Here is a 27003-nt window from a genome sequence, read left to right on the forward strand (position 1 = left end):
CCGGTTGGTGGGTGGCCAGGAAAGGTTACCGGCTGGGGAGGCACCGAAGCCAGCTTGCTGGTACGGCACGGAGTGGGCAGAGGCGCCCGCTGGGGCGGTTGCGGGGCAGGCGCCCGCGCCCCAGAGCCGCGCCGGGCACTATGCAGCCGCCGCGCCGCCGCTGCGGGCGCGCCCACCTGCTGGCAGCCGACCGAGGAGTTGGTCATCTCGCTGGCGCTGCAGGTGGTCCAGTTGGGGATGGCCTTGGAGCCGTAGCGGGAAGTGAAGGTGTTCCAGATCTGGGAGATCACGGCGGCGCTGGGGTCGCTGGTCAGGTCGGTCCAGGGCCCGTTGTCGTTGTTGTCCTGGTCGCTGCCCCAGTTGGGCGGCAGCGAGGCGCAGGAGAAGGTCTGGGCGGCGGCGCCGGCGACGGCCGCCAGGCAGACCGCCAGGGCGAGGGCGCGGGACATCATGGCTAGGGAGGGCGAGAGGAGCCTGCAAGTGCCGTGGGAATTGGGTTGAGCGGGCTGGGCGAACAAGAGTGTGGGGGCAGACACCCCATGGCAGAGACGCGCGCGGCCTGGTGGGGAGTGGGCGACCAGGCACCGACCCCCAACATGGTTTTGCATGCCCATCACCACACCCTGCTCCCGACACGCCCTGTCGGTCTGTGCTGGGCGCAGGCAGGGTGGCATGTGGGACGCTCAGCAGCCCCCGCGTGCAGCCGACAGCCGCCCCCCGACAGCCAGCACCCGCCCTCGCATGACAGTGCCAGAAGCATGCGGCGTGGAGCCTGGCCGGCAGGCAAACGGCAGGCTGCCCGCTCTGATGGTATCAGTGCACACCCAAGGCTTACCGGAGGGGGCCGGGCTGCTTCCCTAGTGTTGGATGGACGAAGCAAAGAGCAACAACCAGCCTGATCGCGACAGGCTTACCGGAGGGGGCTGCGATGTGACCCCTGGGCGCGGGGTGCCAGCTGGATGAGAGCGGGGCAGGTTTCCTCCCGAAGTGCATCCATTCCACAGTGCACAAATGTTGAAGGAGGTGCAGTGGACAGCGCACACCCCTCCGGCGGGTCAGGCGCCCCCGTCCCCACCACTGCCCCCTCCCTCCCAGGTGGCGCGGAGCGCTGCCGCCTTGACCATGGTCAGCTGGCCTGGGAGCTGTGCACCCACATGAGGCGGCATCCGATGGATCATACCTCACCGGAGCAGGCAGGCTTTACAAACGAGCCTCGATGTTCAGTTGCTTTCTGACGCCATTGCACCAGAGCGGCGCCCACGGCGTGCACAGCAGGGAGAAGCAGTTGCGCCGACATGCTGCATCCTTCAGGATGAGACGCTGAGTTTAAAGGGGTATGTGCATGAGTTCGTAGTTTGTCAAAGGTTCTGGATCGGAATAGAAGAAGGAGTATGTTGGCGGCAGGTGCATGGAAGAGTAGGGGGTGTGGGCAATCAGTGTTTGTATCTGGCATACGGCAGAGGCTGATAGTGGGGCTTGGCTGGGAATAAGGGTGGGAAAACAAGACGGAGTCTGGCAGGTCAAGGCGTTGTCAAACAAAACGTGTGTGTGGTCGGTCACGATCCCACACGGCAGGCAAGGCGGCCCAGAGCAGTTCTCTTCTTCGATCAAAATGCGGCGCATGACCCACACCGCCCGCGTGTGGCACTTGAGTTCAGATCCCCAAGGAGGGCATCACTTGAGCTTGCGGCCAAACATGTTCTCGAACGACTGGCCGATGGCCTCCCCCGCCGCCGCCGCCTTCTCGCCCGCGGCCTTGCCCGCGGCAGCAAAGCCCGCGCCGACGTTCTGCCAGTACTGCAGAGGGCAGGGATGAAAGCTAGGAGTGAGCGGGCAGCCATTGAACGAACTGCAACCATCGCCAGCCAGCCGGCAAGCAGCCGCCCATGCACCGCCGCTGCCTCCAGCGCCGCGCCCCGCACCACCTGCCTCCACACCGATGCAGCCGCCCCAGCCCACTCACGCTGCTGGATGCGTTGTTGAAGTCATCGTCATCATCATCATCGTCATCATGGTCATCATGGTGGTGGACGTCACCCCAGATCGAGTCGTTCGCGTCATACCACTCATGCTCATCCAGGTTGCCCATCACAATATCTCCGTTCACGGCCAGGAATTCAACATCCAGATCATCGACCTGCAGAGCAAGGCAGGAGGCAGCAGGAGGGGGTGGCGCGTCGGGGGACAATCATGTCATCAGATCCAACGGCAGCCACCAGCACGCCGGCTGCGGCAGAGCAGGCTCCAGCCTCGTTGGCGGGCAGGGCAGTAGAGCTACTCACATTGATGTACTGCTCATAGGTGTTCACATCCACCGTCATGCCCAGCGTGAGCTCGCTCTCGGGGGAGGTGCAGGTGAAGTTGACCTGGAGGGCATAGTTCGTGCCCCGGCCGGCGGTCTGCAGGTAGGGCGGGGGCGGGAGCAGGGGCACATAGGGGTGAGGGGACGAGCGGCAGAGGTGGTGGGCGAGCATGCAGGCGCGGGCAAGCGGTCTGCCGCGCTGCGGCGCGCGCATGCAATGCAGCTGTGGGGCAGGGCAGGGCAAGGCAGGCAGGCCGCCCTGCAGCCCTGCAGCGCTGGCCCACCGGCCCCGGCCCACCTGCTGGCAGCCGTAGGCGTCCGGAGTCCAGTTGGAACAGCCCGGGGGGCGGGTGGCCGATGGGTCGGAGGCGTAGCGGGGAGGAGAAGCGGGAGTAACCTCGGACCAGAACTTCTCGCTGGGGTCGCCTGGACGGTCGGTTCCAGGGCCGTTGGCCCGATTGTCCAGAGTCACTGCCCCATTTGGCCGGCAGGTCGGCGCAGGAGAAGATGGGGTGAGGCGCGGCGGCGCTGCCGGCGGCGGCCAGCGTCAGGCAGAGTGCCAGGGCGAGGGCGCGGGGGCTAGTCATGGTGGCCAGGGGGTGTGCTCGGGTGGGGGGAGCCTGCAGGGAGGGCAGGGAGCGGCGTCATGCAGGCGTCAGCGGCGGGCCGAGGGCGCGGCGGCATTGCGTGCAGGAGCCCGCGGCCAGTACCCCGCGGGGCGCAGCCTGCACTTCTGCCAGGGTGCACGGGGCACTGAGGCAAGCAAACACTGGCTAGCGGGGCGACCACCAGGGCACAAAGTACCGCCTCGGCGGGGCTGCCCGGTCGCTGCAGGGGCTAGATACCCTCGCAAAGCTCACAGCCAACTATGCTGGGTGCTGGATCATGCGCGCCAAGGGCGGGGGGCCGCGCATGGGCATGACATGTGCAGTGTTCCAGCAGCAGGGCACACCTTCACACTGAGATCGCCAGAGCCTTGTGATTTCTTGAGGGGTGAGGACCGCTGAGCGCCGGGTGTCGAATTATAGACCCGCTGCCGAAACGTGCTTTATATGTGCCAGTGGATGTGTGCGCCACCTGTCGCCGCCGCCGCCAGTTGGCCGCCGCCCCCGACACCTGTTCAACTTGGACCCGACACTTACCGACAACGTGATCGAATATTGCGGCGGGCTGCGGGCCGAGCCGCCATCTGGTTCAGAGGCAAAGTGCCCGGTGGGGGCGCGCTGAGGGCGCCGGGCGGCCGGGCGGTGGCGGGCCGCCTCATGATCAGTCAACAGCGCCCACCGCAGCCCACTGCTGTGCAAGATGGCTCCTAGCACCGCCGCTGCGCTGCTCACAGGGCTCCTATCCTTGGGGTTGGGTGTATGCATAGGCAGAGTGCTGAGGAGGAAACGAGGCGCGCCTCCAGACCCCATCTCCTCATCCGGCCGGCTCATTGCAGGTCGGAAACCGATGCGCACAACGCGCCTGCTGCCGCCTGCTGCCTACCCGCTCGCCGCCCGTCGCGCCGCCTCAGCACGGCTGCCTCTGCAGTTGCTTGCTTGCCTGCTTTCGAGGCTTACAGTATGGTTTAAGCAATGCATCTGCCATTTTATTACCCTGAAGAAATCCGCCTCTCTGTCATTTTACCTGGAAGTCCCCTCTGCCCCTCCTGCACCGTAAGTTGTGTTGAGTCTCTGCTGCTGCAGCATGGCGGGCCCTCGAGTCGGTCGAGCCCCGCCCACTGTTTGTCGACCCCTTTGCGGCAGCCCTGGCCGGCAGCGACGCCGTGCACCAGGCGCTGCAGCTGGCGCAGCCCTTCCCGCAGCCCGCCGGCGCGGCGGCGGCGGCGGCAGCGGGCGAGGACGCGGCAGCAGCGGGCGAGGGGCCAGCAAGCTCGCGCGCGCCAGCGCAGCGCCGCTACCGCTTCTCCAATGTCGCCGCCCGGGTGTGCTGGTTTGACCAGCAGCTGGCGGCTGCGCTGGCCGCTCCCGCGGCGCGGCCCGGCCAGCAGCCGCGGCAGGTGGTGGTGCTGGGAGCGGGCTACGACTCCCGGCCCTGGCGCCTGCGCCTGCCACCCGGAGTGCGCTGGTTTGAGCTGGACCTTCCTCAGGTGGCGGCGGCGAAGCGGGAGCTCCTGCAGCAGCTGGGCGCAGGGCTGGAGGCCTCCCAGCCGGCAGCCCACCCGCTGCGGGCCGCCTCCTGGGCAGGGCTGGCAGGCGACCTGTGCCAGCCGGGGTGGTCGGCGCAGCTGGTGGCGGCGGGGCTGGACAGGCGGCGGCCCACGGTGTGGGTGCTGGAGGGGCTGCTCATGTACCTCACGCCCAAGCAGGCCACTGTGCTGCTTCAGGAGATGGCAGGTGCGGGCTCACTGGAAAGGCCTCACCCAACATGCATGGCCACCTGTGCTTCGGTTTAGTTTCCGCTGCCGGCTCCCCACCCCTGCCACGCCGACCGCCCTCGCCGCCACGGCTGCCGCTGCAGGCATGTCGCCTGCCGGCAGCTGCATCATCCTGCACCAGTCTACCACCGACCTCGTCGAGCTGATTGGGCAGGGCGCAGCCACCTATGCACCCTTCCCACCTGAGCTGGTCGCCACCTGGCACAGCAAGTTTCCCGCCGCCGACCGCCGCCCAGCGCTGGCCGCCCTGCTGCGGGCCGCGGGCTGGCCGCGGCTGCGGGAGGTCACCAGCCGGGCGCGCATCGCGGCGCACATTGTCGCCAGCCACGGCATCGGCGGCGGCGGCGGCGGCGGCGGCAGCGGCGGCGGCGAGGCATCGGCGGCAGAGCCCACCCCGGAGGAGGTGGCGGTGCAGTGCGACTTTGAGACGAGCGTGGACGAGGGGCAGGACCGGTGGGCAGTGTTTGTGGTCGCGGGGAAGTAGCCGGGCCATCGATCAGCTACACTGCCTTGCCTTCTTTCCCGCAGCACGCCGGCCCCGCTTGTGTCTGTGCATGACAATCTAATCCCTCTGTCGCTCATGTGAAAAGGGGTACATCAGAATGAAAGATAAACTCATGCATTTAGGCAGAGGCGCTGCTCGTGCGGGTGCTGGATGCTCTCACATGCGCTGCACTGGGATCCTCCCAGCAACCAGCGGCAGGATGCCTGGCCCGGCAGGGGAACAACCCGCGGTGGGCCCTAGAAAGAAGTGCACTTCCTCCACAGTCGACAGATGTGTTGGTGGCAGTTGCTCACACTCGGCAAGGGTGCCAGCTCAGCAGGTGCCAGCTCAGCGCGGCGCCAGCGCGCCCCTCAGATGAACTTGAGCCCCACCTCTGCAGCCTTGTCCAGGCGCGTCACCCCCGCCTCTATGCCAGCCTCCTGAAGAGCTGCAAGTGTGCCGGTCTCAAGGAACTGCAGGGGGTGGGGCCCACAGGGACAGCAGGCGGGACAGCGGGCAGGCACACCAGGATCAGGGGCAGCGCCAGCCGAGTGCGAGTGCTGCAGGGTGCAGGCTGGGGCGGAGGGGCGCAGGTCACGCCGCCCACGCCCTCGCCAGCAGAAAGCAACGCTGCCACCGCAGCACCGGGGAGCCGCCTCCAAGGCACCAGCGGGTCAGCCAGCGGGCCAGCCGGGCCAGCGCGCCATTGCCCGGCACCCCACCCGACACCAACCGCCACCCCACCCCACCACCCCTGCGGGCCAGCCAGCGCCGTGCACCCCACACCACACCACACCACGCAACACCACCACCCCACCCTGCTGCCCACCTCAGTGATCTTTGCCAGGGAGCTCTTGCCCACGCCCTTGACGGCGCTGAGGTCCTTGGCAGACTGCAGGCAGGCAGGTGCAGAGGCCGAGGCCGAGGCAGGCAGGCAGGGCGGGTGGGCGGCTGGCAGCCCGCCACACATGGTGGGCAGGCGGGCAGGGTGCCGCGCATGCATGCATGCATGCATGCATGCAGGCAGGCTGGCTGGCGGGCAGGCAGGCAGCTCCATACTCACTGTGATGACCGTTGGGTGTGCGTCAATGATGTCGGCAACCTTCTTGAAGGCGCCGGCCTTGAAGGGCTCGCCTACGGGACGGGGAGGTGCGGCAGGGCAGGGGCTGGCATGGACTGCGGGCTTGGCAGCGCAGCAGGCACGGTGGAGGTGCAGCACAGCATGGGGTCTAGGCCGCCAGCGGGGAGGGACGGGGGTCGCCAGCAGGATCAGGGCTGCTCGGCGGCAGGGACAGCAACCGCAGCGAAGCAGCGCCCCGAGCCATGCAGGGCGGCACTGCGTGGGACGGTACCGCAGGGCACGGTACTGCGGAAGGCGGCGTGGGGCCCCACCCTTGCAGAGGTCGACCAGCTGGCGAAAGGCCGCGGCCATGGCGGTGTTCTTGCCGCTGCTCTCCCCGGTCGCGACGCCCTTCTTGAGCTCCCCCTCCCTGCAAGGGCCCCGAAGGATGGGTGGCGCACAGGTGCAGGGTTGCGTTGGCTGTGGGGAATGGGTCTGGCAGCAGCATGTCCCTGCGCTGCCGCCGTGCACCGCCGCCCAGCACGGCGGCGGCAGCAAGCAGCAGCAGCGGGCGCCGCCAAGCAACGCCGCTGCGGCCGGTGGCGCTGCTGCCGCATACCCGCTGCCTCGGCCGCAGCCGCTGCCGCGGGGGGCAGCAGGCCTGCTGAGGAGGCAGCTGCCGGGGAGGCGCCGGGCCCGCACCCGAACTTATCCTCAGGCAAGCTGAACTGGAGGCCGATGGCCGCCGCAAAGTCCCTGCAGCCGGGGGCAGCCGGGGGGCAGGCGGCGCGACACACAGCCGTGGGCGGCACAGGCAAGGCTGTGCTGCGCGGCGCCATGCGCAGCAGCTGCAGGCGGCGACCAGCAGCCGTGGGTGGAGCAGCCACGCAGCCAGGTGAAACACAGGTGCGCACGGCAGCAGGGACCCACTTGTCTGAGCTGGCGCCGCTGTTGATGTCGGTGGGGCGCCCCGCCGCGTCGCCCACATAGAAGCTGGCGCTGCAGGGGGCCGGGCAGCACGCAAAGGGCAGGCAGGGAGGAGGCTTGAGTGCAGCCGCTCGGCAGCGGAAACTGTCCGACCGGCGCCGCACGGACGCGGGCGCTCCCCGCATGGTTCACCGAGAGAGGCGCTGCCTGATCGGGGCGCCTCGGGCCTTGGTTTGTCGCTGGGACAGCATCCCCTTCCCTCACCGGCCGTGTGTTGTCCCAGCCTTCCCACCCGCCCACCCCCCGCCCCAGGCACGCCACACACACGCCACACGATCGCACGCCCACAAGGATCGCGCCCGCCGCCGCACTCACGCCTTGCTCGGGGCCACCCCCGCGTTGGCGTGCTGGACGAAGAAGTCCCACATGCCGGTGCCGGGCTTGCGGTGCTCGTCGTCCTTTGTGGCGATGAACACCTGGGCAGGGGTGGGGCGGCAGCGGGGCGGAGGCGGGGGCGGAGGCGGTGGGGCAGGGCGGTGTTGGGCTGATAATTGATTGATTGATTGACACGCCAGGTAACAACACCTTCCCACAAGCACAATACGCACACACGACAGGACACACACCACAACATCGCAACCCACCTGCACCGGTATCTCCTTCTTGGCCTTCTTGCTCAGCGCCGCCAGTACGTTGTCCACCCGCCCCCGCACATTCTCGCTGGCCTTGCCCGACAGCGCGCCCTTGATGCCGCCCTGGTTGCTGCGGGCAGGGGCAGGGGGCAGGGGCAGGGAGGGAGGCAGCAGGCAGGCGTGCGTGGGATTTGCCAGGGGCAGGGGCAGCGGGAGAGGGGAGGCAAGCGGGCAGGGGGAGAGGGGAGGCAAGGCGTGGAGCATGACGCTGGAGAAGGCTGGCAGGCTTGCAGCGGCTTGGGACGGCAGGGCTTGGCCCGAGCCGGCATGCCCCAGCAGCGCAGCGGGGTAGATGGAGCCGTCAACGCAGGGGGCGCAGGCGGCACACACAGCAGGTGCAGGCGGCAGCGCATGCAGATGTGCGTGCAGTGCAAGCGGTACATGCGGTACCTGAAGATCACCAGCTGGTAGCCGTCCTCGTGCAGCTCCTGCAGCACGCTGGGCACCGCCTTGTTGAACCACTTCCAGTCATCTGTGGTGGATGGGGTAGGGCAGCAGAGGGAGGGGTGAGGCAGAGGCAACAGGGGAGGCAAGACGCTCGGTTCTGAGGCAACGGCAGTGCATCGGATACTGGCAGGAGGGCGCTGCCAGGCAAGCTGCTGCGGCCGCGCCGAGCGAAGCGCAGCGGTCCGCCTGCCAACGAGCAGGGCGGGTGGTGCAGGAGATGGCTCTGGGGGCTTGCCTGGCGTGGGTGAAAAGTCGCGCCCACTCTTGGTGCCCACCAGCGTGCCGTCAAGGTCAAATGCCGCAATCTTATCGCCGCCCTGCGCGGCGGGGTTCAGCCTGCGGGCAAGGAGGTGTAGGTGGTGGTGGGGTGTGGGTGCTGGTGGCAAGGAGGTGTGGGTGGTGGTGTGGACCAGGCACGCAGCGGGCCCGGGCATCCCCCGAGCTGTGCCCTCTCTCACTTGTAGATGAAGAAGGGCGGGTGCAGGGTCCAGCCGTCGTCCAGGGTGGTCACCTCGGTGGGCGGCTTGGGGGCCTTGCCCCGCTTGGGCGTGGGCTTGCTGCCGCTGCCACCCGCCTCGTCCGCGGCCACCGCTTTCTTCTTCTTGGCTGGCGTGGGAGTCTTCTTTGGGGGGGCCTTGGGGGCCACTGCATGTGGTCCACAGCAGAGGCAGGGATGCCAAGGATTCAGGGGCTCGCAGTGGGCCCTGCCACACGGTTGAATCCGACTTTGCTGCCGTCGCCAGACCGCCGCCACCATCGCCGTCGGCGAGGGAGGCGGTGCCATGGGTACGCGCGCTGATCCCGGTGCAACCTCCCACGGCCCCAAACGCCGACGCAACCTCGCAGCAGGGCTGTGAGCAGCGGCGGCGTCGTGGATCACCCTTCCGCTTGGGCTTGGGCTTCTCCTCCTCCTCATCGTAATCGCTGCCGCTCTCCTCGCTGGACACCACATCCTCCGCATAGTCGCTGTCCTCTTCTGAATCGGCGGGCCGCTTCTTGGGCGCCATGGCGATCGTCGGGCTCAGGCAGGCTGCAGAGGGCGATCCAGTGCACTGGGGAGAGGCAACAACCGTCAGGGATGACGATGGCAGCAGCCCGACTCGGGCAGTGGAGGAAGTGGAAGAGCGCGCTGCATGGGGCGAAGGGTGGCTTTGCCCTGCCTGAATTGCACCCTTCCATCCCGGTATGAAATGCCCTCGCCGAGACCCAAGAGGATGGCCCGGCACCAGGCCCGGCAGCCGAGCAGCCACCCTCCATGGAGCCCGACCCGCGTGTTGCTGCTGCTCTCTGCTGCCCTCGCCAGCCTCGCCACTTGGCGCATCATCGGAGACACGCAGCCGGTGGAGGCCGACGTGCGGCGCGGCTATGCCGGCGCCTCCGCCTCCGACCGCTCCCGCTCGCCGGCGGCGGGCACGGGAGCCAGGCGGCAGCAGCCCGAGCACCGCTTCCTCATTTTCTTCAGGTAGAAGCCTGTGGCTGGCTCCCGCAGCAGGCTGCTCGGGCGTGCTGCATCTCCCTAGCAACCGTGCTGCCTGCCACCCTTTCACCTTGCAGCGGGCACCAGGGCTCCAGTGCGCTGGCGGACAGCCTGGCCTCTGACCCAGCAGTCTTCATCCCTGGCTTTGAGCCTCTAGACTACCCCGGCCTTACCGCCGCCCAGAAGATCGCCTTCATGGAAGCGGCATTCACCTTCCCGGCCGACGCCGCGCGCTTCGGCGCCTGGCGCCAGGAGCTGCTGCGCGGCAAGCGGGTCGACCGCGCGCAGGTGCAGCAGTTCGCCCAGCTGGCCGGCAAGACGGTGGCGGGCTTCAAGATGCGGCCCTACATTCTGGATGGCGGCACTGGCGGCGACGGCAACAGCAGCGGCAGCGGCGCCGGCAACAGCACCGTGGGCAGCCGCATGCACACCGCCGCATCCGGGCTGAGCCCGGCGGCCCTGCGTGCGCTGCTGGAGCGATACGATGTGAGGGTGGTGCTGACGCTGCGGCGCAACCGGCTCAAGGAGGCCCTTTCCTGGTACAAGGCCCGCGAGTTGGGCATCCATCAGTTCTCGGGGCGCGGCAAGGCGGCAGCGGCAGCAGCGGCGGTGCAGGCGGCGACAGCTGCCGCAGGCAGCATGGCAGAGCTGCAGCCAACCCAGCAGCAACATACTGGGCGGCGGCAGCAGGGGCAGGCAGGCCCGCTGCTCCAGGCTGGAGGCCTCGCCGACGGCGCCAAGCTGCCCATAAACATCACCAAGCTGCGGGACTGGCTGGAGTATGCCGACGCCGTGAATGCGGCCCTGCGGGAAGCGGCTGCGGCCTGCCGCCGCCCCACCATCACCGTCTGGTATGAAGACTTCCTGGCAGACCCCCTGGGCCAGGCGCGGCGGGCGGCGGCGTTTGTGGGCGCGCCCCACGCCGGCGCCCACGTGCGCCTGTCTGACAAGTATCGCAAGGCGGGGCCTGACGAGGTGCACGCATGGGTGTCCAACTACCAGGCAAGGGCAACCACCTGGCTGGCAGCAGGAGGATGGCGCCCGGTGGCGGCGCTGCAGCGCATCGGCCTGGCAGACCACACTGCAGGCAGTGAGGGAGCCACCTGTGATCTCTCGCTGGCATGGGGGCTGCTGCTGATGCTGGCGCTGCTGCTGCTGCTGGCGCTGGTGCTGCAGGAGCTGTGTGAGGCGCTGCGGCGCACCCCGTACTATCAGGACCTTGAGGAGGCGGCCTGCGGAACCCCCTCCCTCGCGGCGGCTGATGAAAGTAGCAGAGAAGGCTCCGCTGGGCATAGCAGAGCCGACCTGGCTGCTGCAGCGGGTACTGCCGGCTCGGCCCTGGCACAGCAGCCAGGCGAGCTGCTCGGCAGCTGGTGTGTGGAGCAGGATATGGCGGCCACAGGATGGGCGGGGCTGAGCGACGAAGCCTGCATGCAGAAGGTCCAGGCGGTGCGAGACGCAGCGGTGGCGGCCGTGCGTGATGGCAACGGAACCCTCCTGTTCAAGCACGTACACAAGGTGAGCTCCTCTCAGGCTGAGCAGCCAACCAGCAACTGCGAAGAGCGGCGTATGGAGTAATGTGCTCAGGCTCAGGAGCAATGGCCCTGCCTGCTGCAGGCCGGCGGCAGCACGCTGTGCCAGCTGGCAAAGCGCAACATGGCGGCAGAGTCGGCGCTGCTGCCTGGGCGCACCGACTGGGACACCAACTGTGTGCCGTGAGTCGCCCGGCAGCCTGCAGCCGGCAGCACTGAGTGCGTGGCAGCCTATTTGCTGGGATACACTGATTACCAGTGTTGTGGTATCTGCCCAAGCCTGGGAACTCTGCTGCTAGGCTGATACTGCCGGACGCTACTGCACTGCTCGCTGTTGCTACCTGGTTGCAGGTACGAGGCATTTCTTGGTCCTCACCCTGCTGTGGGCGACGGCCTCGCTCCTGCTTTGGGCAGCCGCGGTGGCGGGGTCATTGCGCACGCTGATGGCAGCAACGGTGGGCGCACGCTGCACGCGCACCACTGGCTGGGCGCTGCCTGCTGGCTGGGCTTCCTCACGCCCGCGCAGCTGCGCGCCCTGCCCCACCACTTCCGCCCGCTCACCTTTGTGGCCAGCGAGGGCCCGCTGCCCGATGCGGTGCCGCTGGATGCGCCGATGGCCTGGGTCACCATGCTGCGCTCGCCGCTGGACCGCGTGCTTTCCAGCTACCGCTGGTGGCGGCTCATGGTGGAACGCATGCCGCAGGCGCCAGGTGGGGCTGGTGGGGCATGGGCTGCATCGATCCTGCCCCACTGTGTCGTTGGCATGCTGGGTGGTGTCCCCCAAGCTCCCAGCCCCACTTCTCACCTCTCCCGCAAACCGCGCTGGTGTGCAGCTGAGTGCCGCGCTTACTCTGCGCCCGCCAGCGCCTCGCTGGAGCAGTGGCTGGAGGCTTACCCCGCCAACTGGATGACTCGTGAGCTGGTGGGACGTACCGCTCTGTACCAGCGCCGCAAGCTGACCGAAGCTGACCTCCTGCTGGCGAAGCGCCGCCTGCACTACTTTGCAGCCGTGCTTCTGCTGGAGGCACCACGCAGCAGCATGGCTCTGATGCAGCGCCTGTTTGGGTGGCGGGAGGTCGGGTGGGAGGCGGCACGTGCGGGGTCGCGTCACGACAGCAATGCCACCGCCGAGCTGCCGCCCCAGCTGCTGCAGCGCCTGCGGCAGCGGAACCAGCTCGACATGCGGCTGTATGATTACGCGGTGGCCCTGCATGCAGCCCAGCTGCTGCGAGCAGGGCTGGGCGTTTGAGCGGATGCGGCGCCGGATTCATGCGTGCTGTCGCCAGCTGATGCATGTGCTCATCCTTCTTCAACGTTTGCGGCCATCCATTTTTCGCTCTCCTAGCGGTTCACTCCGCACTCTGGCAGCCCTGTAGCACGCATTCTACCCAGTTGTCTCTTCAGCTGCCTTCAGCCTCCAGCCGCCGGTCCGCCATCACCTTCGCTGGTGTCTGCGCTGCCCTTATTGGTATTCGAGACGGTGTGCGTGACGGAGCATGAGGAAAGCGTGGCGAGCGTTGCTTGAATGGCTCGAGCCCCAGACGTGGCTGCCAGGCCGTGACAACTCGTTTGGTCAACAGCTGCTTAGCAGCGGAGCCCTGGACCTAGGCGTAGCCGAGCAGCCGCCGCACGGTGCGCTGCCGCCGGCACCACCGGCGGCTTGTGCTGCCACCCCACCGCCGTCGCCTGTTCCCGCCTCGGCCACCCTCTCTGCAGCTCAAAGCACGCTGCAAGCGCACACCACCTGCCTCTCTCTCCTTGATCACCGGCCGCTCGCCCGCAGGCTGGTTCCGCAGGCTGGGCTTCCACTGCCGCATGCTGTGGCGCCGCTTTGTGGCCGAGCTGAAAGCCGACTGGCCCCTGCTGAAGCCGCGCCTGTGGGTGATCATCCCCTGCCTCGTCTTCCAATACATCCACGCCATATTCACCGGCATGGCATGTGAGCAGGCTGCGAGCAGCCGGCAGCCTCGCAGCAGCGGCGCAGACAGCGCGCCGCCTGCGCCGCGGCTGCTGTGCATGCCCCCCCTGCCGCACGAGCTGCTGCCGTGTGGTGCTGCGCTGCCTCTGCACCCGACAGTCGGATGCAACCGTGCCTCTGTTGACCGGCAAACTGCATGCACAGTCGCTGCCGCTGCTGCAAGTTGCGATGTCTCTTGCCTGCACCCACCACCTCCTCCTCCCCTGCACCCACCACCTACCCACCTGCACCCACCACCTCTGCCCCGCTGCCTCTGTTGACCCGCAGACTACATGCACGAGCCGCTGCCGGAGCCCGACACCACGCTGCACGACCTGGGGTTCGAGGCGCTGCCCTACCTAGATGTGGATGCGGTGTCGGAGGTGCTGGTGTACTGCGGTGAGGCGCTGCTGTACTGTTGTGCTGCTGTACTGCGGTGCTTATGTACTGCGGTGAGGTGCTGTTGTACTCGCAGGAGAGCCTTTGTGGGGGTCTAGTGGTGTGGTGTGGCGCGGTATGCAGGGCGCGGGCACCTGCCTGCCTGCCTGCCTGCCTGCCTGGCACCTGGCCATGCAGCTCTCGTGCAGGCAGTGCCCCGCTGCGGCCTGCCGGCTGGCGCCCCGCCGCTGCCGCTCACAGCCGCCGCCCCGGCACGCCTCCTGGCGTGCCGCAGGCTTTGCGCAGTTCTTCCTCTGGCTGCTGAGCCCCTTTGTGACGCGGCGCAAGACCTTCAGCGCGTCTGTGGTGCTGAAGCGGGTGCTGGTGGTGCTGGTGTCGTGCCAAGTCCTGCGCATCCTGTCCTTCCTGTCCACCCAGCTGCCCGCCCCCGCACCCCACTGCCGCGCCCCCGAGCCCACCTCCAACGTGCTGTGGCCCGTGGTGCGCTGGGGGAGAAGGGGTGGGCTGGGCAGGGGTGCAGGAGGGCCAGGGGAGGGGAGGAGATGCCTCTGACTGGCCAGGGGTCGTACAGCCCACCCGGCAATTCGCATCCCAGCCCACCGCCCTCTCCTGCCGACCCCTCCCCTGCCCACGGCCTCTCCTGCCTCTCTGCCTCTCCGTCTTCCTGCCCGCAGTGGTGGCGGGTGATCATCGTGAATGTGGGGCGCCAGGCCAGCAAGGGCTGCGGCGACCTCATCTTCTCCTCCCACCTCACCTTCCTCCTCACCTTTGCCTGGTTCTACTGCTACATGGGGCGGTACCTGGCCTTCAAGCTCTATGCCTTTGCCTACGCAGCCGCCACAGCCCTGTGCATCATCGCCAGCCGCAAGCAGTGAGCGCCGCGGGGCGTGTGTGGTGTGGGGCGGGCTCGGCGGCGGCACCTGCTGGCGGCGGGAGGTCGCCGGGCGCCCCTCGTGCCGCTCCCGCTCGCCCCTGGGATTAAACCCTAAACCCCGTCCCCCTCGTCTGGGCCCCTTCCCACGCCAGCCTGCCCGCCGCTCACCAGCCCGCCCGCCTCCCGCCCCCCTGCTGCCCCTGCAGCTACACTGTCGACGTCACCGTGGCCTGCTATGTGGTCCCGCTGGTTGCCTTCCACTTCTTCCGCACCTGGACCTACCGGCGCTACGACATCGCCACCGCCGACAACCGGCGCCTGGTCAGCCTGCTGCCGCACCCCGCGCCGCGCGTGGCGGCGGCACTGACGGGCGGCGCCGCGGCCGCGGCCAACGGGGCAGGCAGCCTGGGGAGCAGCAGGAAGGCGACAGATTCGTGGCAGGGCCAGGCGCACGAGGTGGCGCCAGCGGCGAGGCTGCATGGCGGGGAGGATGTGGATGTGGAGATGGCGGCCCGGCCCGGCTCCGCGCCGGTGCTTTCCACCGGGGCCAGCGACCCAGGCAGCCCCATGCAGCAGGCGTGGAGCGCGATCGCCGACCTGCCGCGGCGCATGGGGTCGCGCACCGCGCCGGCGCACCGCCGCACAGACAGCCAGGAGCCTGTGCTGGGGTATGAGGACCACAGCGCCTCCACCTCAGCAGTGTGAGCACCTGAGGGCAGTGTGAGCACCCTCAGTGTGAGCACCTCGCTTGGCACAATGCGGCCCAAGCCATCAAAAACCCTTGCCAACCTTGCCAATCCTTGCCATCGATCAGCGCAGCTTGCGCAACGTGCACAGCATGCACAGCGCTTGCTGTTCTGCCCCCTTGAGAGCGACAGCGACTGTACCTGCCATTTCATCACCCACCCCTTGCCGCTGCCCTCGCCCCTGACCTCACTGCGCTTGTTTCCACTGCACTAAGCTGCCCGCCTGCCTTGCTTCATCACTTGCCTTGACTGGATTTACCTGGCTGTATACACAGATGCATCGCCTGAACACACGATGCAGCCGTGGCAGGCAAAGTTGGGGCATGGGGGTAGAAGCAAGTGAGAGGAGGAGCAGTGCTGCAAGTGCGAGCCGAGAATGGTGGCTGAGCAGGTAGGCACGGGTACTGTACACAACAACAGCAACAAGGGGTGCCCCCCGCATGTAGCGCAGGCTGGCCAGGCAGGCACCTCAGTGCCGGATGGCGTAATGCTTCACCGCCCGCTCCGCCACGCGGTCGCAATGTACCACCAAATCTGCAGCAGGGCGCTGGCAGCGCTGCTTGCTACGGCCGCAAGCTTGCCACGGCCGCAAGCTTGCCATGGCCGCATGCAGGCCGGCCGCCGCTCCCTGAGCTGCCGCACCCCGTGCGGAAGCAGGCAGCAGCGCCAGGGCCAGGGCTAGCGCCAGGCAGCAGGGCCGCGGCGCACCTGGCAGGCCACGCAACTGGGAGACGGGGAACCACTGAGCGCCATCCACGTCGTCGGCAGGCTCCGGCGCCTGGTGCGGGTCCTGCAGCGGGCGGCAGGCAGGTGCCGGGGGGTGGGCTGCATGCCACATCACACCCAGCCACAAGGGCACTGCCCCACACGGGGCCCCACCGGCAGCCGGCAGCGAGCCCGGCCCGACCAGCTTCCACCCGGCTCCTCCCAGCCGCTCCCGTGCCGCCCCGCAGCGCCCCAGCACCCACCTCGGGCACTGCGGCCAGGTTGATAATGGCGTAGTGGTAGAGCAGGCGGCCGCCGTCGTCGCGCGTCAGCGAGTCGGCGGCGGCGATTGGGGAGGGGAAGTCTAGGCAGTCGCTGTACAGCTCGCCTGCAGGAGGGGGCACATGGTACTGATATAACTGTGGATACTGGTGTAGATACTGGTGTGGATACTGCAGGAGGGCGTGTGTGCACAGGACTGCGCGTACTGGTTGCGGCAGGTAGCGGCTGGGGCGGAGGTGCGCAGAGCGCCCCCATGGCAGGCCCAGGTGAAGCTGGTGTCGGCAGGTGAGCGGCTGTCTTGAAACAGTGGCCAAGCGTGACGGTGGTTCGCTTGCTCACCTTCGGGGATGGGCGCGCTCCTGAGGCGCAGCCCCGTCTCCTCCAGCGTCTCCCGCACCGCGCAGTCCACCAGCGTCTCACCCAGCTCCAGGCTGCCCCCGGGGAAGCACCAGAGGCCTGCAGGCGTATGGGGTGTGCTGTCGGCGGCGAGTAGCCGGTGGTACAGGCGGGATGCTGCGCATCACTCGCAGGCAATGAGCTGCAGCAAGTACTGCACAGGCATGCGCTGCATGCCCCAGATCCCACAGCACAGCGTACCTTTGGCGGGCTCCTTGGCGCGGCGAATGAGCAGCACCTCCGGCTGCCGGTCGGGGGGCAGCTGCCGCAGTACGACCACCCCCACGCCCACTCGAGGCTCGTCTGGATAGACGTGCACCTTGCCTGCCTGCTGCACCTCCGGCTCTGCCTCCGGCAGCACCACCGCTCCCGCCGCGGGTGCCGGCGGCGGCGGGTGCGCCTGGTCGGCCACGCCGCGGCCGCCGCCGGCTGCCGCCGTCCTCATGCTGCTTCGGAGGTAGGCGCCGACCGCGGCGGCGGCGGATCGATCTAGCTGCTTCCCTGCGGCTGCTGTGCCGCTCCTGGATAGAATGAATGCGCGTTGTGCGAGGCGGAGAGCCAACGCCATGTGCCGAAAACCCAACGGGTTTGCCTGCTTCACGCAGCTGCAGTCAGAAGGTGTCGATGATATCCGATTCGACGAAATACAACGCCGCGCCAGTGGTCGAACTCATCCCGATTGGCCATGCAAAGCGCGCCGTGCGTGCGGTGCGCCACGGAGGATTTGGCTCCCCACTGCCAAGCCTGCCTGTGCCCTCTCCTCACGCTGGATTGCATACAGAACAATTGCACAGACTCCAGGGCTGCACCGGTGATTGTTACTGCAAAAGTGCGCCCGAAAGGCTGGCGCGGCGGCAAGCTGCCGCCTGGCCCGCCACCCCTGCTGCTGCAGCGCGATCAGCGCTCCTTTTTGGCATCCGTCGCGCCGCCTGCAGCCGCCGCCTGCTTGGCGCCCTGCCCCGCGGTCTGGGAGCCGCCGCCGCCTGCCGCAGCAGCGGCGCGGTGCTGCTGCCGTGCCTTGACCTCCAGCTCTTTCCTCTTCATCTTCACCAGCAGCACAGAGGTAGACACGAGGTAGTTGACCTGCAGTCAGGCAGTACAGCTGTGCATTGAGGAGTGGCACAGCTGTACACACACCCTGCTCGTGTGCAGGCAGCAACCCAGGCAGGGAAGGGCAGCCCACATGCACCGACGACTCCGCAGCAGCACGCAGGCAGGCAGGCAGGCAGGCACGCAGTCACACACCAGGATGACAAACATGATGAGCAGGAGCGGCGCCGACAGCATGGCAGACGTGAAGATCCCCTGCAGCAGGGGCGGCCGTTGAGGAACAAGGCGACAGCAACAGGCGTGTCGAGAGGCAGCCCTGCCCAGGCCCACCTGCGAATCAAAATAGTTCTGCTTGGCGAAGCTGCGCCAATGGCGCGCCGCCAGGCCGTTGATGCGCTCCGCAAAGTAGATGAGCGGCACTGCAGGGGTAGACAGATGGGAGGTGGGGACTGTGAGCACCGCCACACCTCGCTCGCTCATGCAGGGGCCAAGCCAGCAGCTGTATTCGCAGCAGCAGCAGCGCTGAGGAGGCACACAGGGAACACAGAGGGCGCTCCCAGGAGTGACAGCAGCGGCAGCCAGCGGCCAGCGGCAGCCAGCATGAGGGGCAGCAGCCGGCGGCACAGGCGCTCACTCGTGCCCAGGAAGATGGCAGCGTGCACCACGGGGAAGCGGCGGTACAGCAGTACCAGGATGAGCAGCAGCAGGTGGAAGGCCATCAGACCCTGGATCCACCGCTCCTGCAGGCCAGGGGGGTCCGGTTTAGGGTTTAGGGTTTACCGAACGCCAGCCTTGGGCCCGCCCCTAGTGGCACGGGAGATTGACCCCCAGCGTGCGGCAGCTGCCACTCACCGACCAGTCAACTGCATGAAAGAACTGCTTGAGGCCCTCGCTGACCGAGGGGCCGCCGCTCAGCTCCCGCCACTTCTGGCGCAGATCATCCATCACAAACTCCAGCGCCCCGCCCAGCTGGTCGCGCACATCGCTCAGCTGGCGCTGCACCTCCTCCATGGCAGGGACGCACGGTTGGGGAGGGCTGCACATCAAAGCGCACAGGGCAGGAGGCGAGCGGTGAACTGCGGCGGGTGGCGGCAGCGGGTGGAGAGGGGAGCGCTGCCCGCATCGGGGAGCGATTGCATGCTGTGCGCAGCATCTGCGGCGGCTGCAGGGGCAAGTCCAAGCGCAGGGGAGGCGCGAACAGTGGTGATCGGCTGATCGATGGCAAGGAGGGTGGCCTGAACTCGCCTGCAGGCTCACTGGTGAGGTCTTGATGCACGGAGAGTCGATGGGCAACAGGCCCCAAAGGCATTTCTCCCACCAATGTCTGTACCGGGAACGGAAGTATTGCTGGGGGCGCTGTTTTGAAGCTCTGTGGCCCGTGTCGCTGCTGTATGGAGAGCTCCAATTCAAAAGTCGATCACAAGTAGTGTTCCAGCACCTGGGGTTTCGCCAAGAGATGACAACCCCACAAAAACACGCTGCCCTGAACCCCTGCCGCGCTGCGGCTTGCACAACGAGACGCGGAGCATGCAGCCGAGGCGCGGCAGGCCGCTTTCAGCAGCCCACCACCTCTCGGCGCGGCGCCGCGCCGTTGGTGACAGTGGCGGCTGCGGCCTGCGGCGGCAGCAGCTCAGGCAGTCCAGCCAGCCAGCTGCGGCGGCCTTTGTGGGTGGCAGCAGCATCAGCGGCCAGCGCGGGCACGAGCAGCAGCAGCCCGGGCGGCCATGGCAGCCGGCGGCGGCGGCCATCGTGGGTGTCAGCTGCATCGGCACCGGGCGCCGGCAGCCAGGGCAGCAGCGGCGACAGCGCGGGCCCCGCCAGCCAGGAGGAGAGCGCCGAGGCTGCCTTTGCCACGGTGCAGCGCTGCATGGCCCTTTTCCTCGCCCGCCAGCACAGCTCCGATCTGGACAGCGTGGTAGAATACCTGCCAGAGGCGGTGATCGATCGGCTGCTGGAGCGCAAGGCCGCAAAGCTGTGAGCGGCTGTTGCTGCCTGCCGATTTCTTAATCTCCTGAGGGGGGTGTCCTCCGCTGCCGTCAGGATTACTGCTGCTGGGAATCCGCTTTGCTCCATGTACCCTCACCCGAATGTGCCCGCCCATGTCTGCATCCCCGCAGCAAGGAGCAGGCCGGGGAGGCGGCCATCACGCAGCAGCAGGATGACCCGGGCCAGTCTCTGTCGTTTGACGAGCTGGTGGCACTGGCGCAGCCGTCAGACCTGGTCCTGGATGCCTATAGCGCTCGGGGGGTGCTCAACGCCGCACCCAGGTCAGCCACGGCGCTCAGCAGCCTCAAGCTGGCGCCCGACCGGTTTCTGCAGCGGTACGAGGTCGCCACGCAGTCGGGTGCGGGTGCTGCGGCGGCATGCCCTGGCCGCGTGTGTGTGCGCGTGGCCCCGTGGCCCCTGGGCGCCAAGGTTGCAAGTTGTGGTGCTGCCTGCTGCCTGGCTGCTCGCTGCTGTACTGTGTGCTGACGAGTGCGGTTCGGGCTGACTGCCTGGCCTGATGTCTGGCTGTTCTGCAGGGGAGGAGATGATGCTAACGTTCGACATGCAGCTGGAGGAGGCGCTGGTTCCCAAGTACCGAGGCCTGCAGGTGAGGCCTAGATCCGGCCTGCCACCTTGCTGCTGTGCGTCAGCCTCTGCCTTGCTGCTGCACATCAGCCCAGCCATGGACGCGCGGCACCAGCCGGCCAGTAGCTGAGCGAAGCCAAAGGCGCCGACTTGCAGTCTGGGCGCTGCCACATGCGCCGCCGCCGCTCTGCGCTGCAGGTGGTGAAGCGGTGGTTCCTCAAGGGCATCACGGGCGAGCCTGCACACCCCGGGGACCTCCCCGCCAAGCCCGAGCCGTGCTGGGGACCCGAGGCCGTGGTCCAAGCCCAGCTGGCGGCGCTGCAGGAAGGGGGCGCCGGCCGCATCTTCCGCTTTGCCAGCCCCGGCAACCGGCGCGCCACGGGGCCCGTGGAGCGCTTTGCGCAGATGCTGCAGGCGCCGCTGTACCGCCCGCTGCTGCGCCACCTGTCGGCAGACCTGCTGCGCACCGTGCAGATGCAGCCAGACCTGACGCTGCTGATTGTGGGTGAGTGGGGGGGCGTGCAAGCGAGTGCGCCGGCGGCGAGCATCAGCAGCAGGACAGTATACAACGGCATGCTTGGCGTCTGCACGCCCAGCCTTTCCTGCTGGCGGTGCGTCCAGCGCCCCAGGGCGCCCACAGTTTGGTTTTCACATCTCGTTGGAGCTGCCTGCCGCTGCCATGCCTTGCAGGAGTGCGTTCCAACATCCCCACTGCCGAGCTGGGTGTCACTCAGGGGGCAGTGTACAGCTGGACGCTGCGGCTGCAGCAGGACGAGGGCTGCCAGGGCTGCTGGATGACGGAGAGCGTCCAGCCAATCAGTCAGAACCTGTTCAAGATGTGAGCCGGTGCGCTCTCTATCCCTGTTTCAACACACCGTCTTGTTTCCACATCTCAAACCGCCTTCAGCTTTTTCCCTCGGTTCACCTGCCCTTTGCCAAACTGAAACCCGACTGCCGTGCACCCGCCCCTCTTCAGAATTGTACAACACGCTCGCTCCAATGGACTCCACTGAATATGATCACCTCTTGCTTGAACCAATCCTCTCTTGTCGCTCGCGCATTTGCACGCCCCACTCCTGTTGATTGGGTCCTGTACCACTCGTTGTCTGATGTGCTTCCTCACAAATCAGTACCGTACATACAATCCATCTGAGAGCAGTAATCAATGCTAGCAAAGAAACCCCGGCGCAACGGATATCATCACAGTGACGGAGGAATAGACGCGCCTGAATGCAGGCACATTGCATGCATGGCCTGCCTGGGCCATATCAGGGGCAGATGCAGAGTCTGAAGAGCAGACAAGCAAGCATCAGAGGTGAACGGGAAGACAGTGGGGTGCACTGAAGCAGGTGGGGCCTATAGGCAGCTGTGGTGTTTGCAGAGGGCCATCAGGCCAGGTGGTGCAGCCACGCGTCCAGCACAGCTTCACTCCCATACCAGGGCACATCCGCTGGCTCGTTGAAGGTGCGGATGCGGCTCATGCTGCAGCGCAGGGAGGGAATCAAACCAGGCATGGTGTGGCTGCCCTTCGTCGATCTTTGACTCCCGCTCCCTACTTTCCCAAGCGCACACACTGGCACCTGCTCAGGCAAAGGTCTTGCGGGGGGGCATCGCAGCAGGCTGAGCTGGCGGCATGCGCTCGGCTTGCCTGTGGAACACGCCATCCAGCACCACATGCTCCGCCCCGTCCAGCAGCGCGCTGCACAGCGGCACCACCGCATCCCCCTCCACCTCGTGGCCCTCGCCGCACACCTGCTCGTACGAGCCGTGGCTGTACCCGCTGCAGGCCGGCATGCGGAAGGAAGGAAGGAAGGAAGGAAGGAAGGAAGGAAGGAAGGAAGGAAGGAAGGAAGGAAGGAAGGAAGGAAGGAAGGAAGGAAGGAAGGAAGGGGTGGAGGTGCGTATGTGAGTGGTGGCGGTGGTGGTGGCATGTGTGAGGAGGGGCCAGTCTCCCCGCGGCCCAAGCCAAACCTCGCTCCAGCCAGCCAATCGGCCTGCCAGCCCGACCAACCCACACCTGAGCGTGCGCCGGTCGGCCTCCTTGTTGCCTCGCACCGCGCGCCCCGCCACACACACATACTTGACGCCTTGGTCCGCGAAGAAAGCGCCGGGCCACATGGAGTTGGTCCAGGTCAGCGCCCCGCCAGTCATGTCCTTGATCTGCGGTTCAGGAGTCTTTCTGTAAAGGGCTGCTGATGCCACCGACTCCACGGACAGAGAGCCAGATCTCCATGTGCCTGTTGACATCAGAAGGCTCTCCCCACGTGCGCTCAGGATCCGCCCGCCCTTGTGTGACGCACGCATGCATGATGCCACGCAGCAGCAGCCAGAGGCGCCGCACCTTGTCCGGCGGCGGCGCAGAGTGCGGCGTGCCCAGCGTGACCAGGGCACGCACGGCGGGGTGCGGTTCCAGGTCGCCGCTGCCCAGCGTGTCGGCCGAGAGGCTGGCGCCGTCCTTGTACTGCTCCTGCCCGATGAAGGCCCGCCCCAGCCAGCCGCCGGCTGCAAGCCAGCACAGCAGAGCCGCGGCGTAAGCGGGTGCGCATGCAAGCCAGCTCGGCAGGCGGGCAAGCACAGACAGCTGGCATGCAGGAACACATCGACCAAGAAACGGCGCCTTGCGCTACCCACCGCTGTGTGCCAGCAGGTCGACTTGCTCCGCGCCGGTCTCCATCCGTGCCCGATCCACCAAATCTTTCACCCGCTCAAGGTACCTGCAGGCAGGCTGTAGTGGCTCATGCATGGAGGGGGAACCTGGGGAGCAGGGCAGTGCAGCAGGCGGCTGCTGTGCACACACACGCAGAAGGAAGCCGAGAGCAGCCCTGGCAACCAGGCCTGCCGGCACGGGCTCTCACCACGTGTAGCCAGGGTGTGTTGTGAGGGTGGGCGGGCTGGCCCAGAAGCCGAGGGTGAAGATGGAGCGCCCCACCTTGAACCAGTCCTGGCGAGTGAGCGGCAGCACATAGACGCGGAACCCCCGCCGCTGCGACAGGGCCGTGGCAGGAGCAAGGGTAGGGTGTGTGTGTATGTGGGCGTGATGCTGGTGGTGGTGGTGTGTGTGCGTGTGTGGGTGTTGGGGGGCGCAGAGGCGCGGCGAGCAAAGCGTGTTGGCGGCAGCTCAGCGTGCGGTACGGACAGGCGGAAGGCGGCATGTCTGGCGGGGGTGGCTTGGGAAGGATGCTGGGTGCAAGCCGCTTTGTCGATGCCGCGAGCGCCCTCACCTGAAGAGCCGCAGCAATGCCGGCCTCCTCGTCCCCAAAGGGAGCTGTGTAGTCCAGAGTGTTGTTCCCAAACCCGGGCAGCAGCACGATGGGCGGCGCCCCGGCCGGGGCATCTACCGTGTGCTGGTGGGTCTTGCGGTAGCGGCACACGTCTCCCTCCCATGCTGCATCCCCAGCAGCTGCATGCAAAAGTGGGGCGTGGCCATAGGACGGCCGGCAGGCAGGAGGGGCAGCAGGCAGTGGCGGCGGCAGCAGCGGCGCCAGGGCGGCGGCAGCGCAGCCCTACCTGCCGCGCAAGGCTGGAGCCTGCCCGCCGATCTGCGTCGCCTCCTTGCACTGGGATGGCTGCCAGCAAGCGGAGGCCTGGCACGGCACCCCGGTGCGCCAGCCGCCTGTGCGCCCCATTTACCGGCGGGGCAGGCCTTGGCGAGGCAGGATAGAGATGCCATTTGTGACCATATAGCAGCCGGGCTCAGCCATCGGGACTTTAGCACTTCCTGGGAGGCGCCGCTACGCGCGCTGTGGTGAGCCGCTGCCACAGGCGGGGTGAGCCTGTCCTGCGCTGCCGCCCTCTAGTTTGCATCTTGTTCTTACAGCAGTGGTACATGGGTGCCAGTTTGCAGTGCTATGAAGCTTTGGCATGACCCGGTCTTGCACTGCGGCAATCGCGCAAGGCGGCTGTCTGGACTGTTTGTGTGAGTAGCTACCACGGGTTGCAAGTTAGGCAGGCACATCTACTCCATGATGTTCACCCGCTCAGTTGATTGAGCTAGAGTATAGTGTTCTCCTGGGCAGGCAGGTGGGGCAGAAGCAGCAGCCGGGAGGAGCGGCTCGGCCGGGCGGTGCTTGCAGTCAAGCCGTCAGTACAGCCGCGGTCCCCTCTCTGCTGGTGGGCGGAGAGATGTGTCGGGGCAGAGCCGTGCGGTGCCAGGGCAACCTTTTGCAAGAGATCGCTAGATAAGACAGACGTCAGATGAACACACAAAATGAGGGGGACGCAGAAGCCGTGACGTGAGGTCAAAAATAGGCGTCCTCAACATGGCGCCAAGGAAGTCTGACAAAAAATGGCCAAAGAAAAGCACATAGGCCGCGGCTAAGAAAGGCCTTCTTTGAAGGCGCTGGAGCTAGTGTCTAAACCCTCCGAGAGGGCACAGGTTCGATTCCTCCCATGTCGAAACTTTGTGAGGACAAGCGCGGCATAGCTGACCGGCTCAGCGCCAATCCAAGCCAATTCCTTCGGGAACGCCTAATAGAATCGCCAAGGCTTCGGCACAGGCCTCCCCGGGACCCATTCACTACTAGTGGGGGGTACTGCACTTGGCGCGTCGGGCAGATCAAATAATGGTCTAAAGCTAGACGTTAAAACCGGGAAGTGAAGCTTGTGGAGGCTCTTCCCCACCTTTACCTTTGAGGCCGCGGCTAAGAAAGGCCTTCTTTGAAGGCGCTGGAGCTAGTGTCTAAACCCTCCGAGAGGGCACAGGTTCGATTCCTCCCATGTCGAAACTTTGTGAGGACAAGCGCGGCATAGCTGACCGGCTCAGCGCCAATCCAAGCCAATTCCTTCGGGAACGCCTAATAGAATCGCCAAGGCTTCGGCACAGGCCTCCCCGGGACCCATTCACTACTAGTGAGGGGTACTGCACTTGGCGCGTCGGGCAGATCAAATAATGGTCTAAAGCTAGACGTTAAAACCGGGAAGTTAAGCCTGTGGAGGCTCTTCCCCACCTTTACCTTTTAGGCCGCGGCTAAGAAAGGCCTTCTTTGAAGGCGCTGGAGCTAGTGTCTAAACCCTCCGAGAGGGCACAGGTTCGATTCCTCCCATGTCGAAACTTTGTGAGGACAAACGCGGCATAGCTGACCGGCTCAGCGCCAATCCAAGCCAATTCCTTCGGGAACGCCTAATAGAATCGCCAAAACTTCGGCACAGGCCTCCCCGGGACCCATTCACTACTAGTGGGGGGTACTGCACTTGGCGCGTCGGGCAGATCAAATAATGGTCTAAAGCTAGACGTTAAAACCGGGAAGTGAAGCTTGTGGAGGCTCTTCCCCACCTTTACCTTTACATGGAACAAAGGACGGCATGGGAGCTTGAGCAGAGGTCAGGACGGATCCCCACATTTGCTGCCACCATCCAAGCCCTGACAGCAGGCCTCAGCCAGTTCCACTAGTTAGACACGTGGCTGACTCTGCCAGCGTCCTCAGCGTGACCCCGCCGTTGCCGCACCGGCTGTATCGGATCCAGCCCTTTGCAGTGGTGGAGCCGGGCTTGAACACTTCAACGTAGCATGTGGATGCCTCTCCGCAGCTGCTCAGCCGCCGCCTGCCCGTCACCTTGATGCAGGTCTGCTTGTCCACTGTGAAGATCGCTGTTGCATCCAGGGTGGTCCCGGCCCGGGCAACGCTGGCGCAGGCGCCCTTGTAGGCAATGAGGCTGGCGGTTGTGTTGACGAGGCGCAGCTTGCTGTCGCTGGTGGGGAGAGTGGTGACAGTACAGCTGGGGCAGGCTGCAGCAAGGGGCAGACAAGCAGGAGGCGGGGGGGAGAGCGGGAGGACAAGGTGAGATGGCGGTGCGGGGCATGCAGCTGCTGGGAGCATGATGGGAGATAGGCATTCACGTGCTGAACACTTGCCAGCAGTCCGACAGGCAACAACAGGTGATGGCAGGCGGCACGGACAAGGTGAGCAGGCGAGCGTGCGCAAGCCCAGCGGCAACTTACTGCTGGCGCAGGTTGCGGTGTCCAGCTGTGGTAAGGCGGCAGGCTGCAGCCTGAGCTGGTTGGCGGCCGCGGCGGCGGCTGAGCAGTTATTGCTCACGCGCGCCCAGCCGGCTGTGCCGGTGAGCGTCTCGACTTCTGCATAGCACCAGCTCTCCCCGCAGTTGCTGACCCGACGCCGCCCCGTGACTCTCACCCAGCTGCACTTGGCCAGGCTGGGAAGCGCGGGGTCTTGGGTGCCCGTCAGGCAGGGCTGTGAGCGGAGGGCGATGGAGGCAGAGCTCACGATCTGGCGCAGCCCGGTGCTGGCTGCGCTGGTGTCGGTCTTGCACGTGCTGCCCAGGGAGCATTCTGCGGGCAGGTGGCGAGCGGCGAGCGAGCAGGGTTGCCGTGGCAGGCAAGAAAAGGCAGGTCAAGGCAATGCAAGGTTCTGGCTAGGCACCAGACTTGTTGCTGCAGTGCATGGCGCCGCCCCATGCTGGTGCTGCAGGCGCGGAGCCGACAGCTCCTCCGCTTCCCTTGGCCAGCCAGCCACGCTAACCAGCCAGCCACGCAAGCCCGGCACAGCAGAACTCACTCTGCTGGCAAGTGGCTGTGTCCAGTTGGGGCGACACCGGCGCCCCGATTGGGATGGCTGGAGCCGTGCCGCATGCTGTCGTGGATTGCACCCAGCCCAGGGCTCCAAGGACTGTGCCGCCCAGCCGCACCTCTACATAGCACTTCTGCTCCCCGCACTCTGAGATGCGCCTCCTGCCGGTACGGTACAGCAGGCTGCACTGGGAGGAGG

General features: G+C 66.7%; 9 protein-coding genes across 9 annotated transcripts in view; 3 read left to right on the forward strand and 6 right to left on the reverse strand.

Moving 5' to 3' along the window:
* The window catches only part of CHLNCDRAFT_133009 (expressed protein), a gene marked incomplete at both ends in the record, with an annotated part of 2008 nt that extends 1559 nt beyond the window's left edge, over positions 1-449 (reverse strand). The window contains one exon of the mRNA XM_005851978.1: positions 177-449. Coding sequence (XP_005852040.1) covers positions 177-449 — 273 coding nt within the window. The remainder of the gene's footprint in view (positions 1-176) is intronic.
* A 1225-nt stretch (positions 450-1674) lies between these two features.
* On the reverse strand, positions 1675-2889 carry CHLNCDRAFT_133010 (expressed protein; the record flags this gene model as incomplete). The annotated part of the gene is made up of 5 exons (XM_005851979.1): positions 1675-1797; positions 1964-2137; positions 2283-2399; positions 2601-2728; positions 2775-2889. 5 exons carry the CDS (start codon positions 2887-2889, stop codon positions 1675-1677), a joined length of 657 nt encoding a protein of 218 aa, XP_005852041.1.
* Positions 2890-3564: 675 nt separating this feature from the next.
* CHLNCDRAFT_133011 (hypothetical protein) lies at positions 3565-5166 on the forward strand (the record flags this gene model as incomplete). The annotated part of the gene is made up of 3 exons (XM_005851642.1): positions 3565-3571; positions 3991-4641; positions 4766-5166. The coding sequence occupies 3 exons, from the start codon at positions 3565-3567 to the stop codon at positions 5164-5166; spliced, it is 1059 nt and encodes a 352-aa protein (XP_005851704.1).
* A 371-nt stretch (positions 5167-5537) lies between these two features.
* On the reverse strand, positions 5538-9299 carry CHLNCDRAFT_133012 (hypothetical protein; the record flags this gene model as incomplete). Its single annotated transcript, XM_005851980.1, has 12 exons — positions 5538-5639; positions 5996-6058; positions 6230-6300; positions 6559-6656; positions 6929-6982; positions 7157-7225; positions 7529-7629; positions 7798-7915; positions 8236-8317; positions 8555-8628; positions 8751-8937; positions 9173-9299. The coding sequence occupies 12 exons, from the start codon at positions 9297-9299 to the stop codon at positions 5538-5540; spliced, it is 1146 nt and encodes a 381-aa protein (XP_005852042.1).
* A 207-nt stretch (positions 9300-9506) lies between these two features.
* On the forward strand, positions 9507-15236 carry CHLNCDRAFT_133013 (hypothetical protein; the record flags this gene model as incomplete). Its single annotated transcript, XM_005851643.1, has 11 exons — positions 9507-9754; positions 9847-11287; positions 11387-11484; positions 11653-12011; positions 12135-12502; positions 12837-12933; positions 13085-13240; positions 13547-13657; positions 13932-14137; positions 14332-14528; positions 14738-15236. The coding sequence occupies 11 exons, from the start codon at positions 9507-9509 to the stop codon at positions 15234-15236; spliced, it is 3780 nt and encodes a 1259-aa protein (XP_005851705.1).
* A 510-nt stretch (positions 15237-15746) lies between these two features.
* CHLNCDRAFT_133014 (hypothetical protein) lies at positions 15747-17105 on the reverse strand (the record flags this gene model as incomplete). Its single annotated transcript, XM_005851981.1, has 5 exons — positions 15747-15811; positions 15986-16067; positions 16246-16370; positions 16604-16720; positions 16862-17105. 5 exons carry the CDS (start codon positions 17103-17105, stop codon positions 15747-15749), a joined length of 633 nt encoding a protein of 210 aa, XP_005852043.1.
* A 452-nt stretch (positions 17106-17557) lies between these two features.
* On the reverse strand, positions 17558-18721 carry CHLNCDRAFT_133015 (hypothetical protein; the record flags this gene model as incomplete). The annotated part of the gene is made up of 5 exons (XM_005851982.1): positions 17558-17743; positions 17906-17965; positions 18041-18129; positions 18345-18450; positions 18563-18721. 5 exons carry the CDS (start codon positions 18719-18721, stop codon positions 17558-17560), a joined length of 600 nt encoding a protein of 199 aa, XP_005852044.1.
* An 856-nt stretch (positions 18722-19577) lies between these two features.
* CHLNCDRAFT_56464 (hypothetical protein) lies at positions 19578-21454 on the forward strand (the record flags this gene model as incomplete). The annotated part of the gene is made up of 5 exons (XM_005851644.1): positions 19578-19684; positions 19828-20054; positions 20233-20303; positions 20480-20786; positions 20972-21454. The coding sequence occupies 5 exons, from the start codon at positions 19578-19580 to the stop codon at positions 21121-21123; spliced, it is 864 nt and encodes a 287-aa protein (XP_005851706.1). The 3' UTR covers positions 21124-21454.
* Positions 21455-21669: 215 nt separating this feature from the next.
* CHLNCDRAFT_133017 (hypothetical protein) lies at positions 21670-23951 on the reverse strand (the record flags this gene model as incomplete). The annotated part of the gene is made up of 8 exons (XM_005851983.1): positions 21670-21763; positions 21939-22061; positions 22299-22441; positions 22623-22783; positions 22913-22995; positions 23137-23264; positions 23503-23681; positions 23912-23951. 8 exons carry the CDS (start codon positions 23949-23951, stop codon positions 21670-21672), a joined length of 951 nt encoding a protein of 316 aa, XP_005852045.1.
* Positions 23952-27003: the final 3052 nt, after the last annotated feature.

Source organism: Chlorella variabilis (genome assembly GCF_000147415.1).
Source record: "Chlorella variabilis unplaced genomic scaffold CHLNCscaffold_1, whole genome shotgun sequence".
NCBI lineage: Eukaryota > Viridiplantae > Chlorophyta > Trebouxiophyceae > Chlorellales > Chlorellaceae > Chlorella > Chlorella variabilis.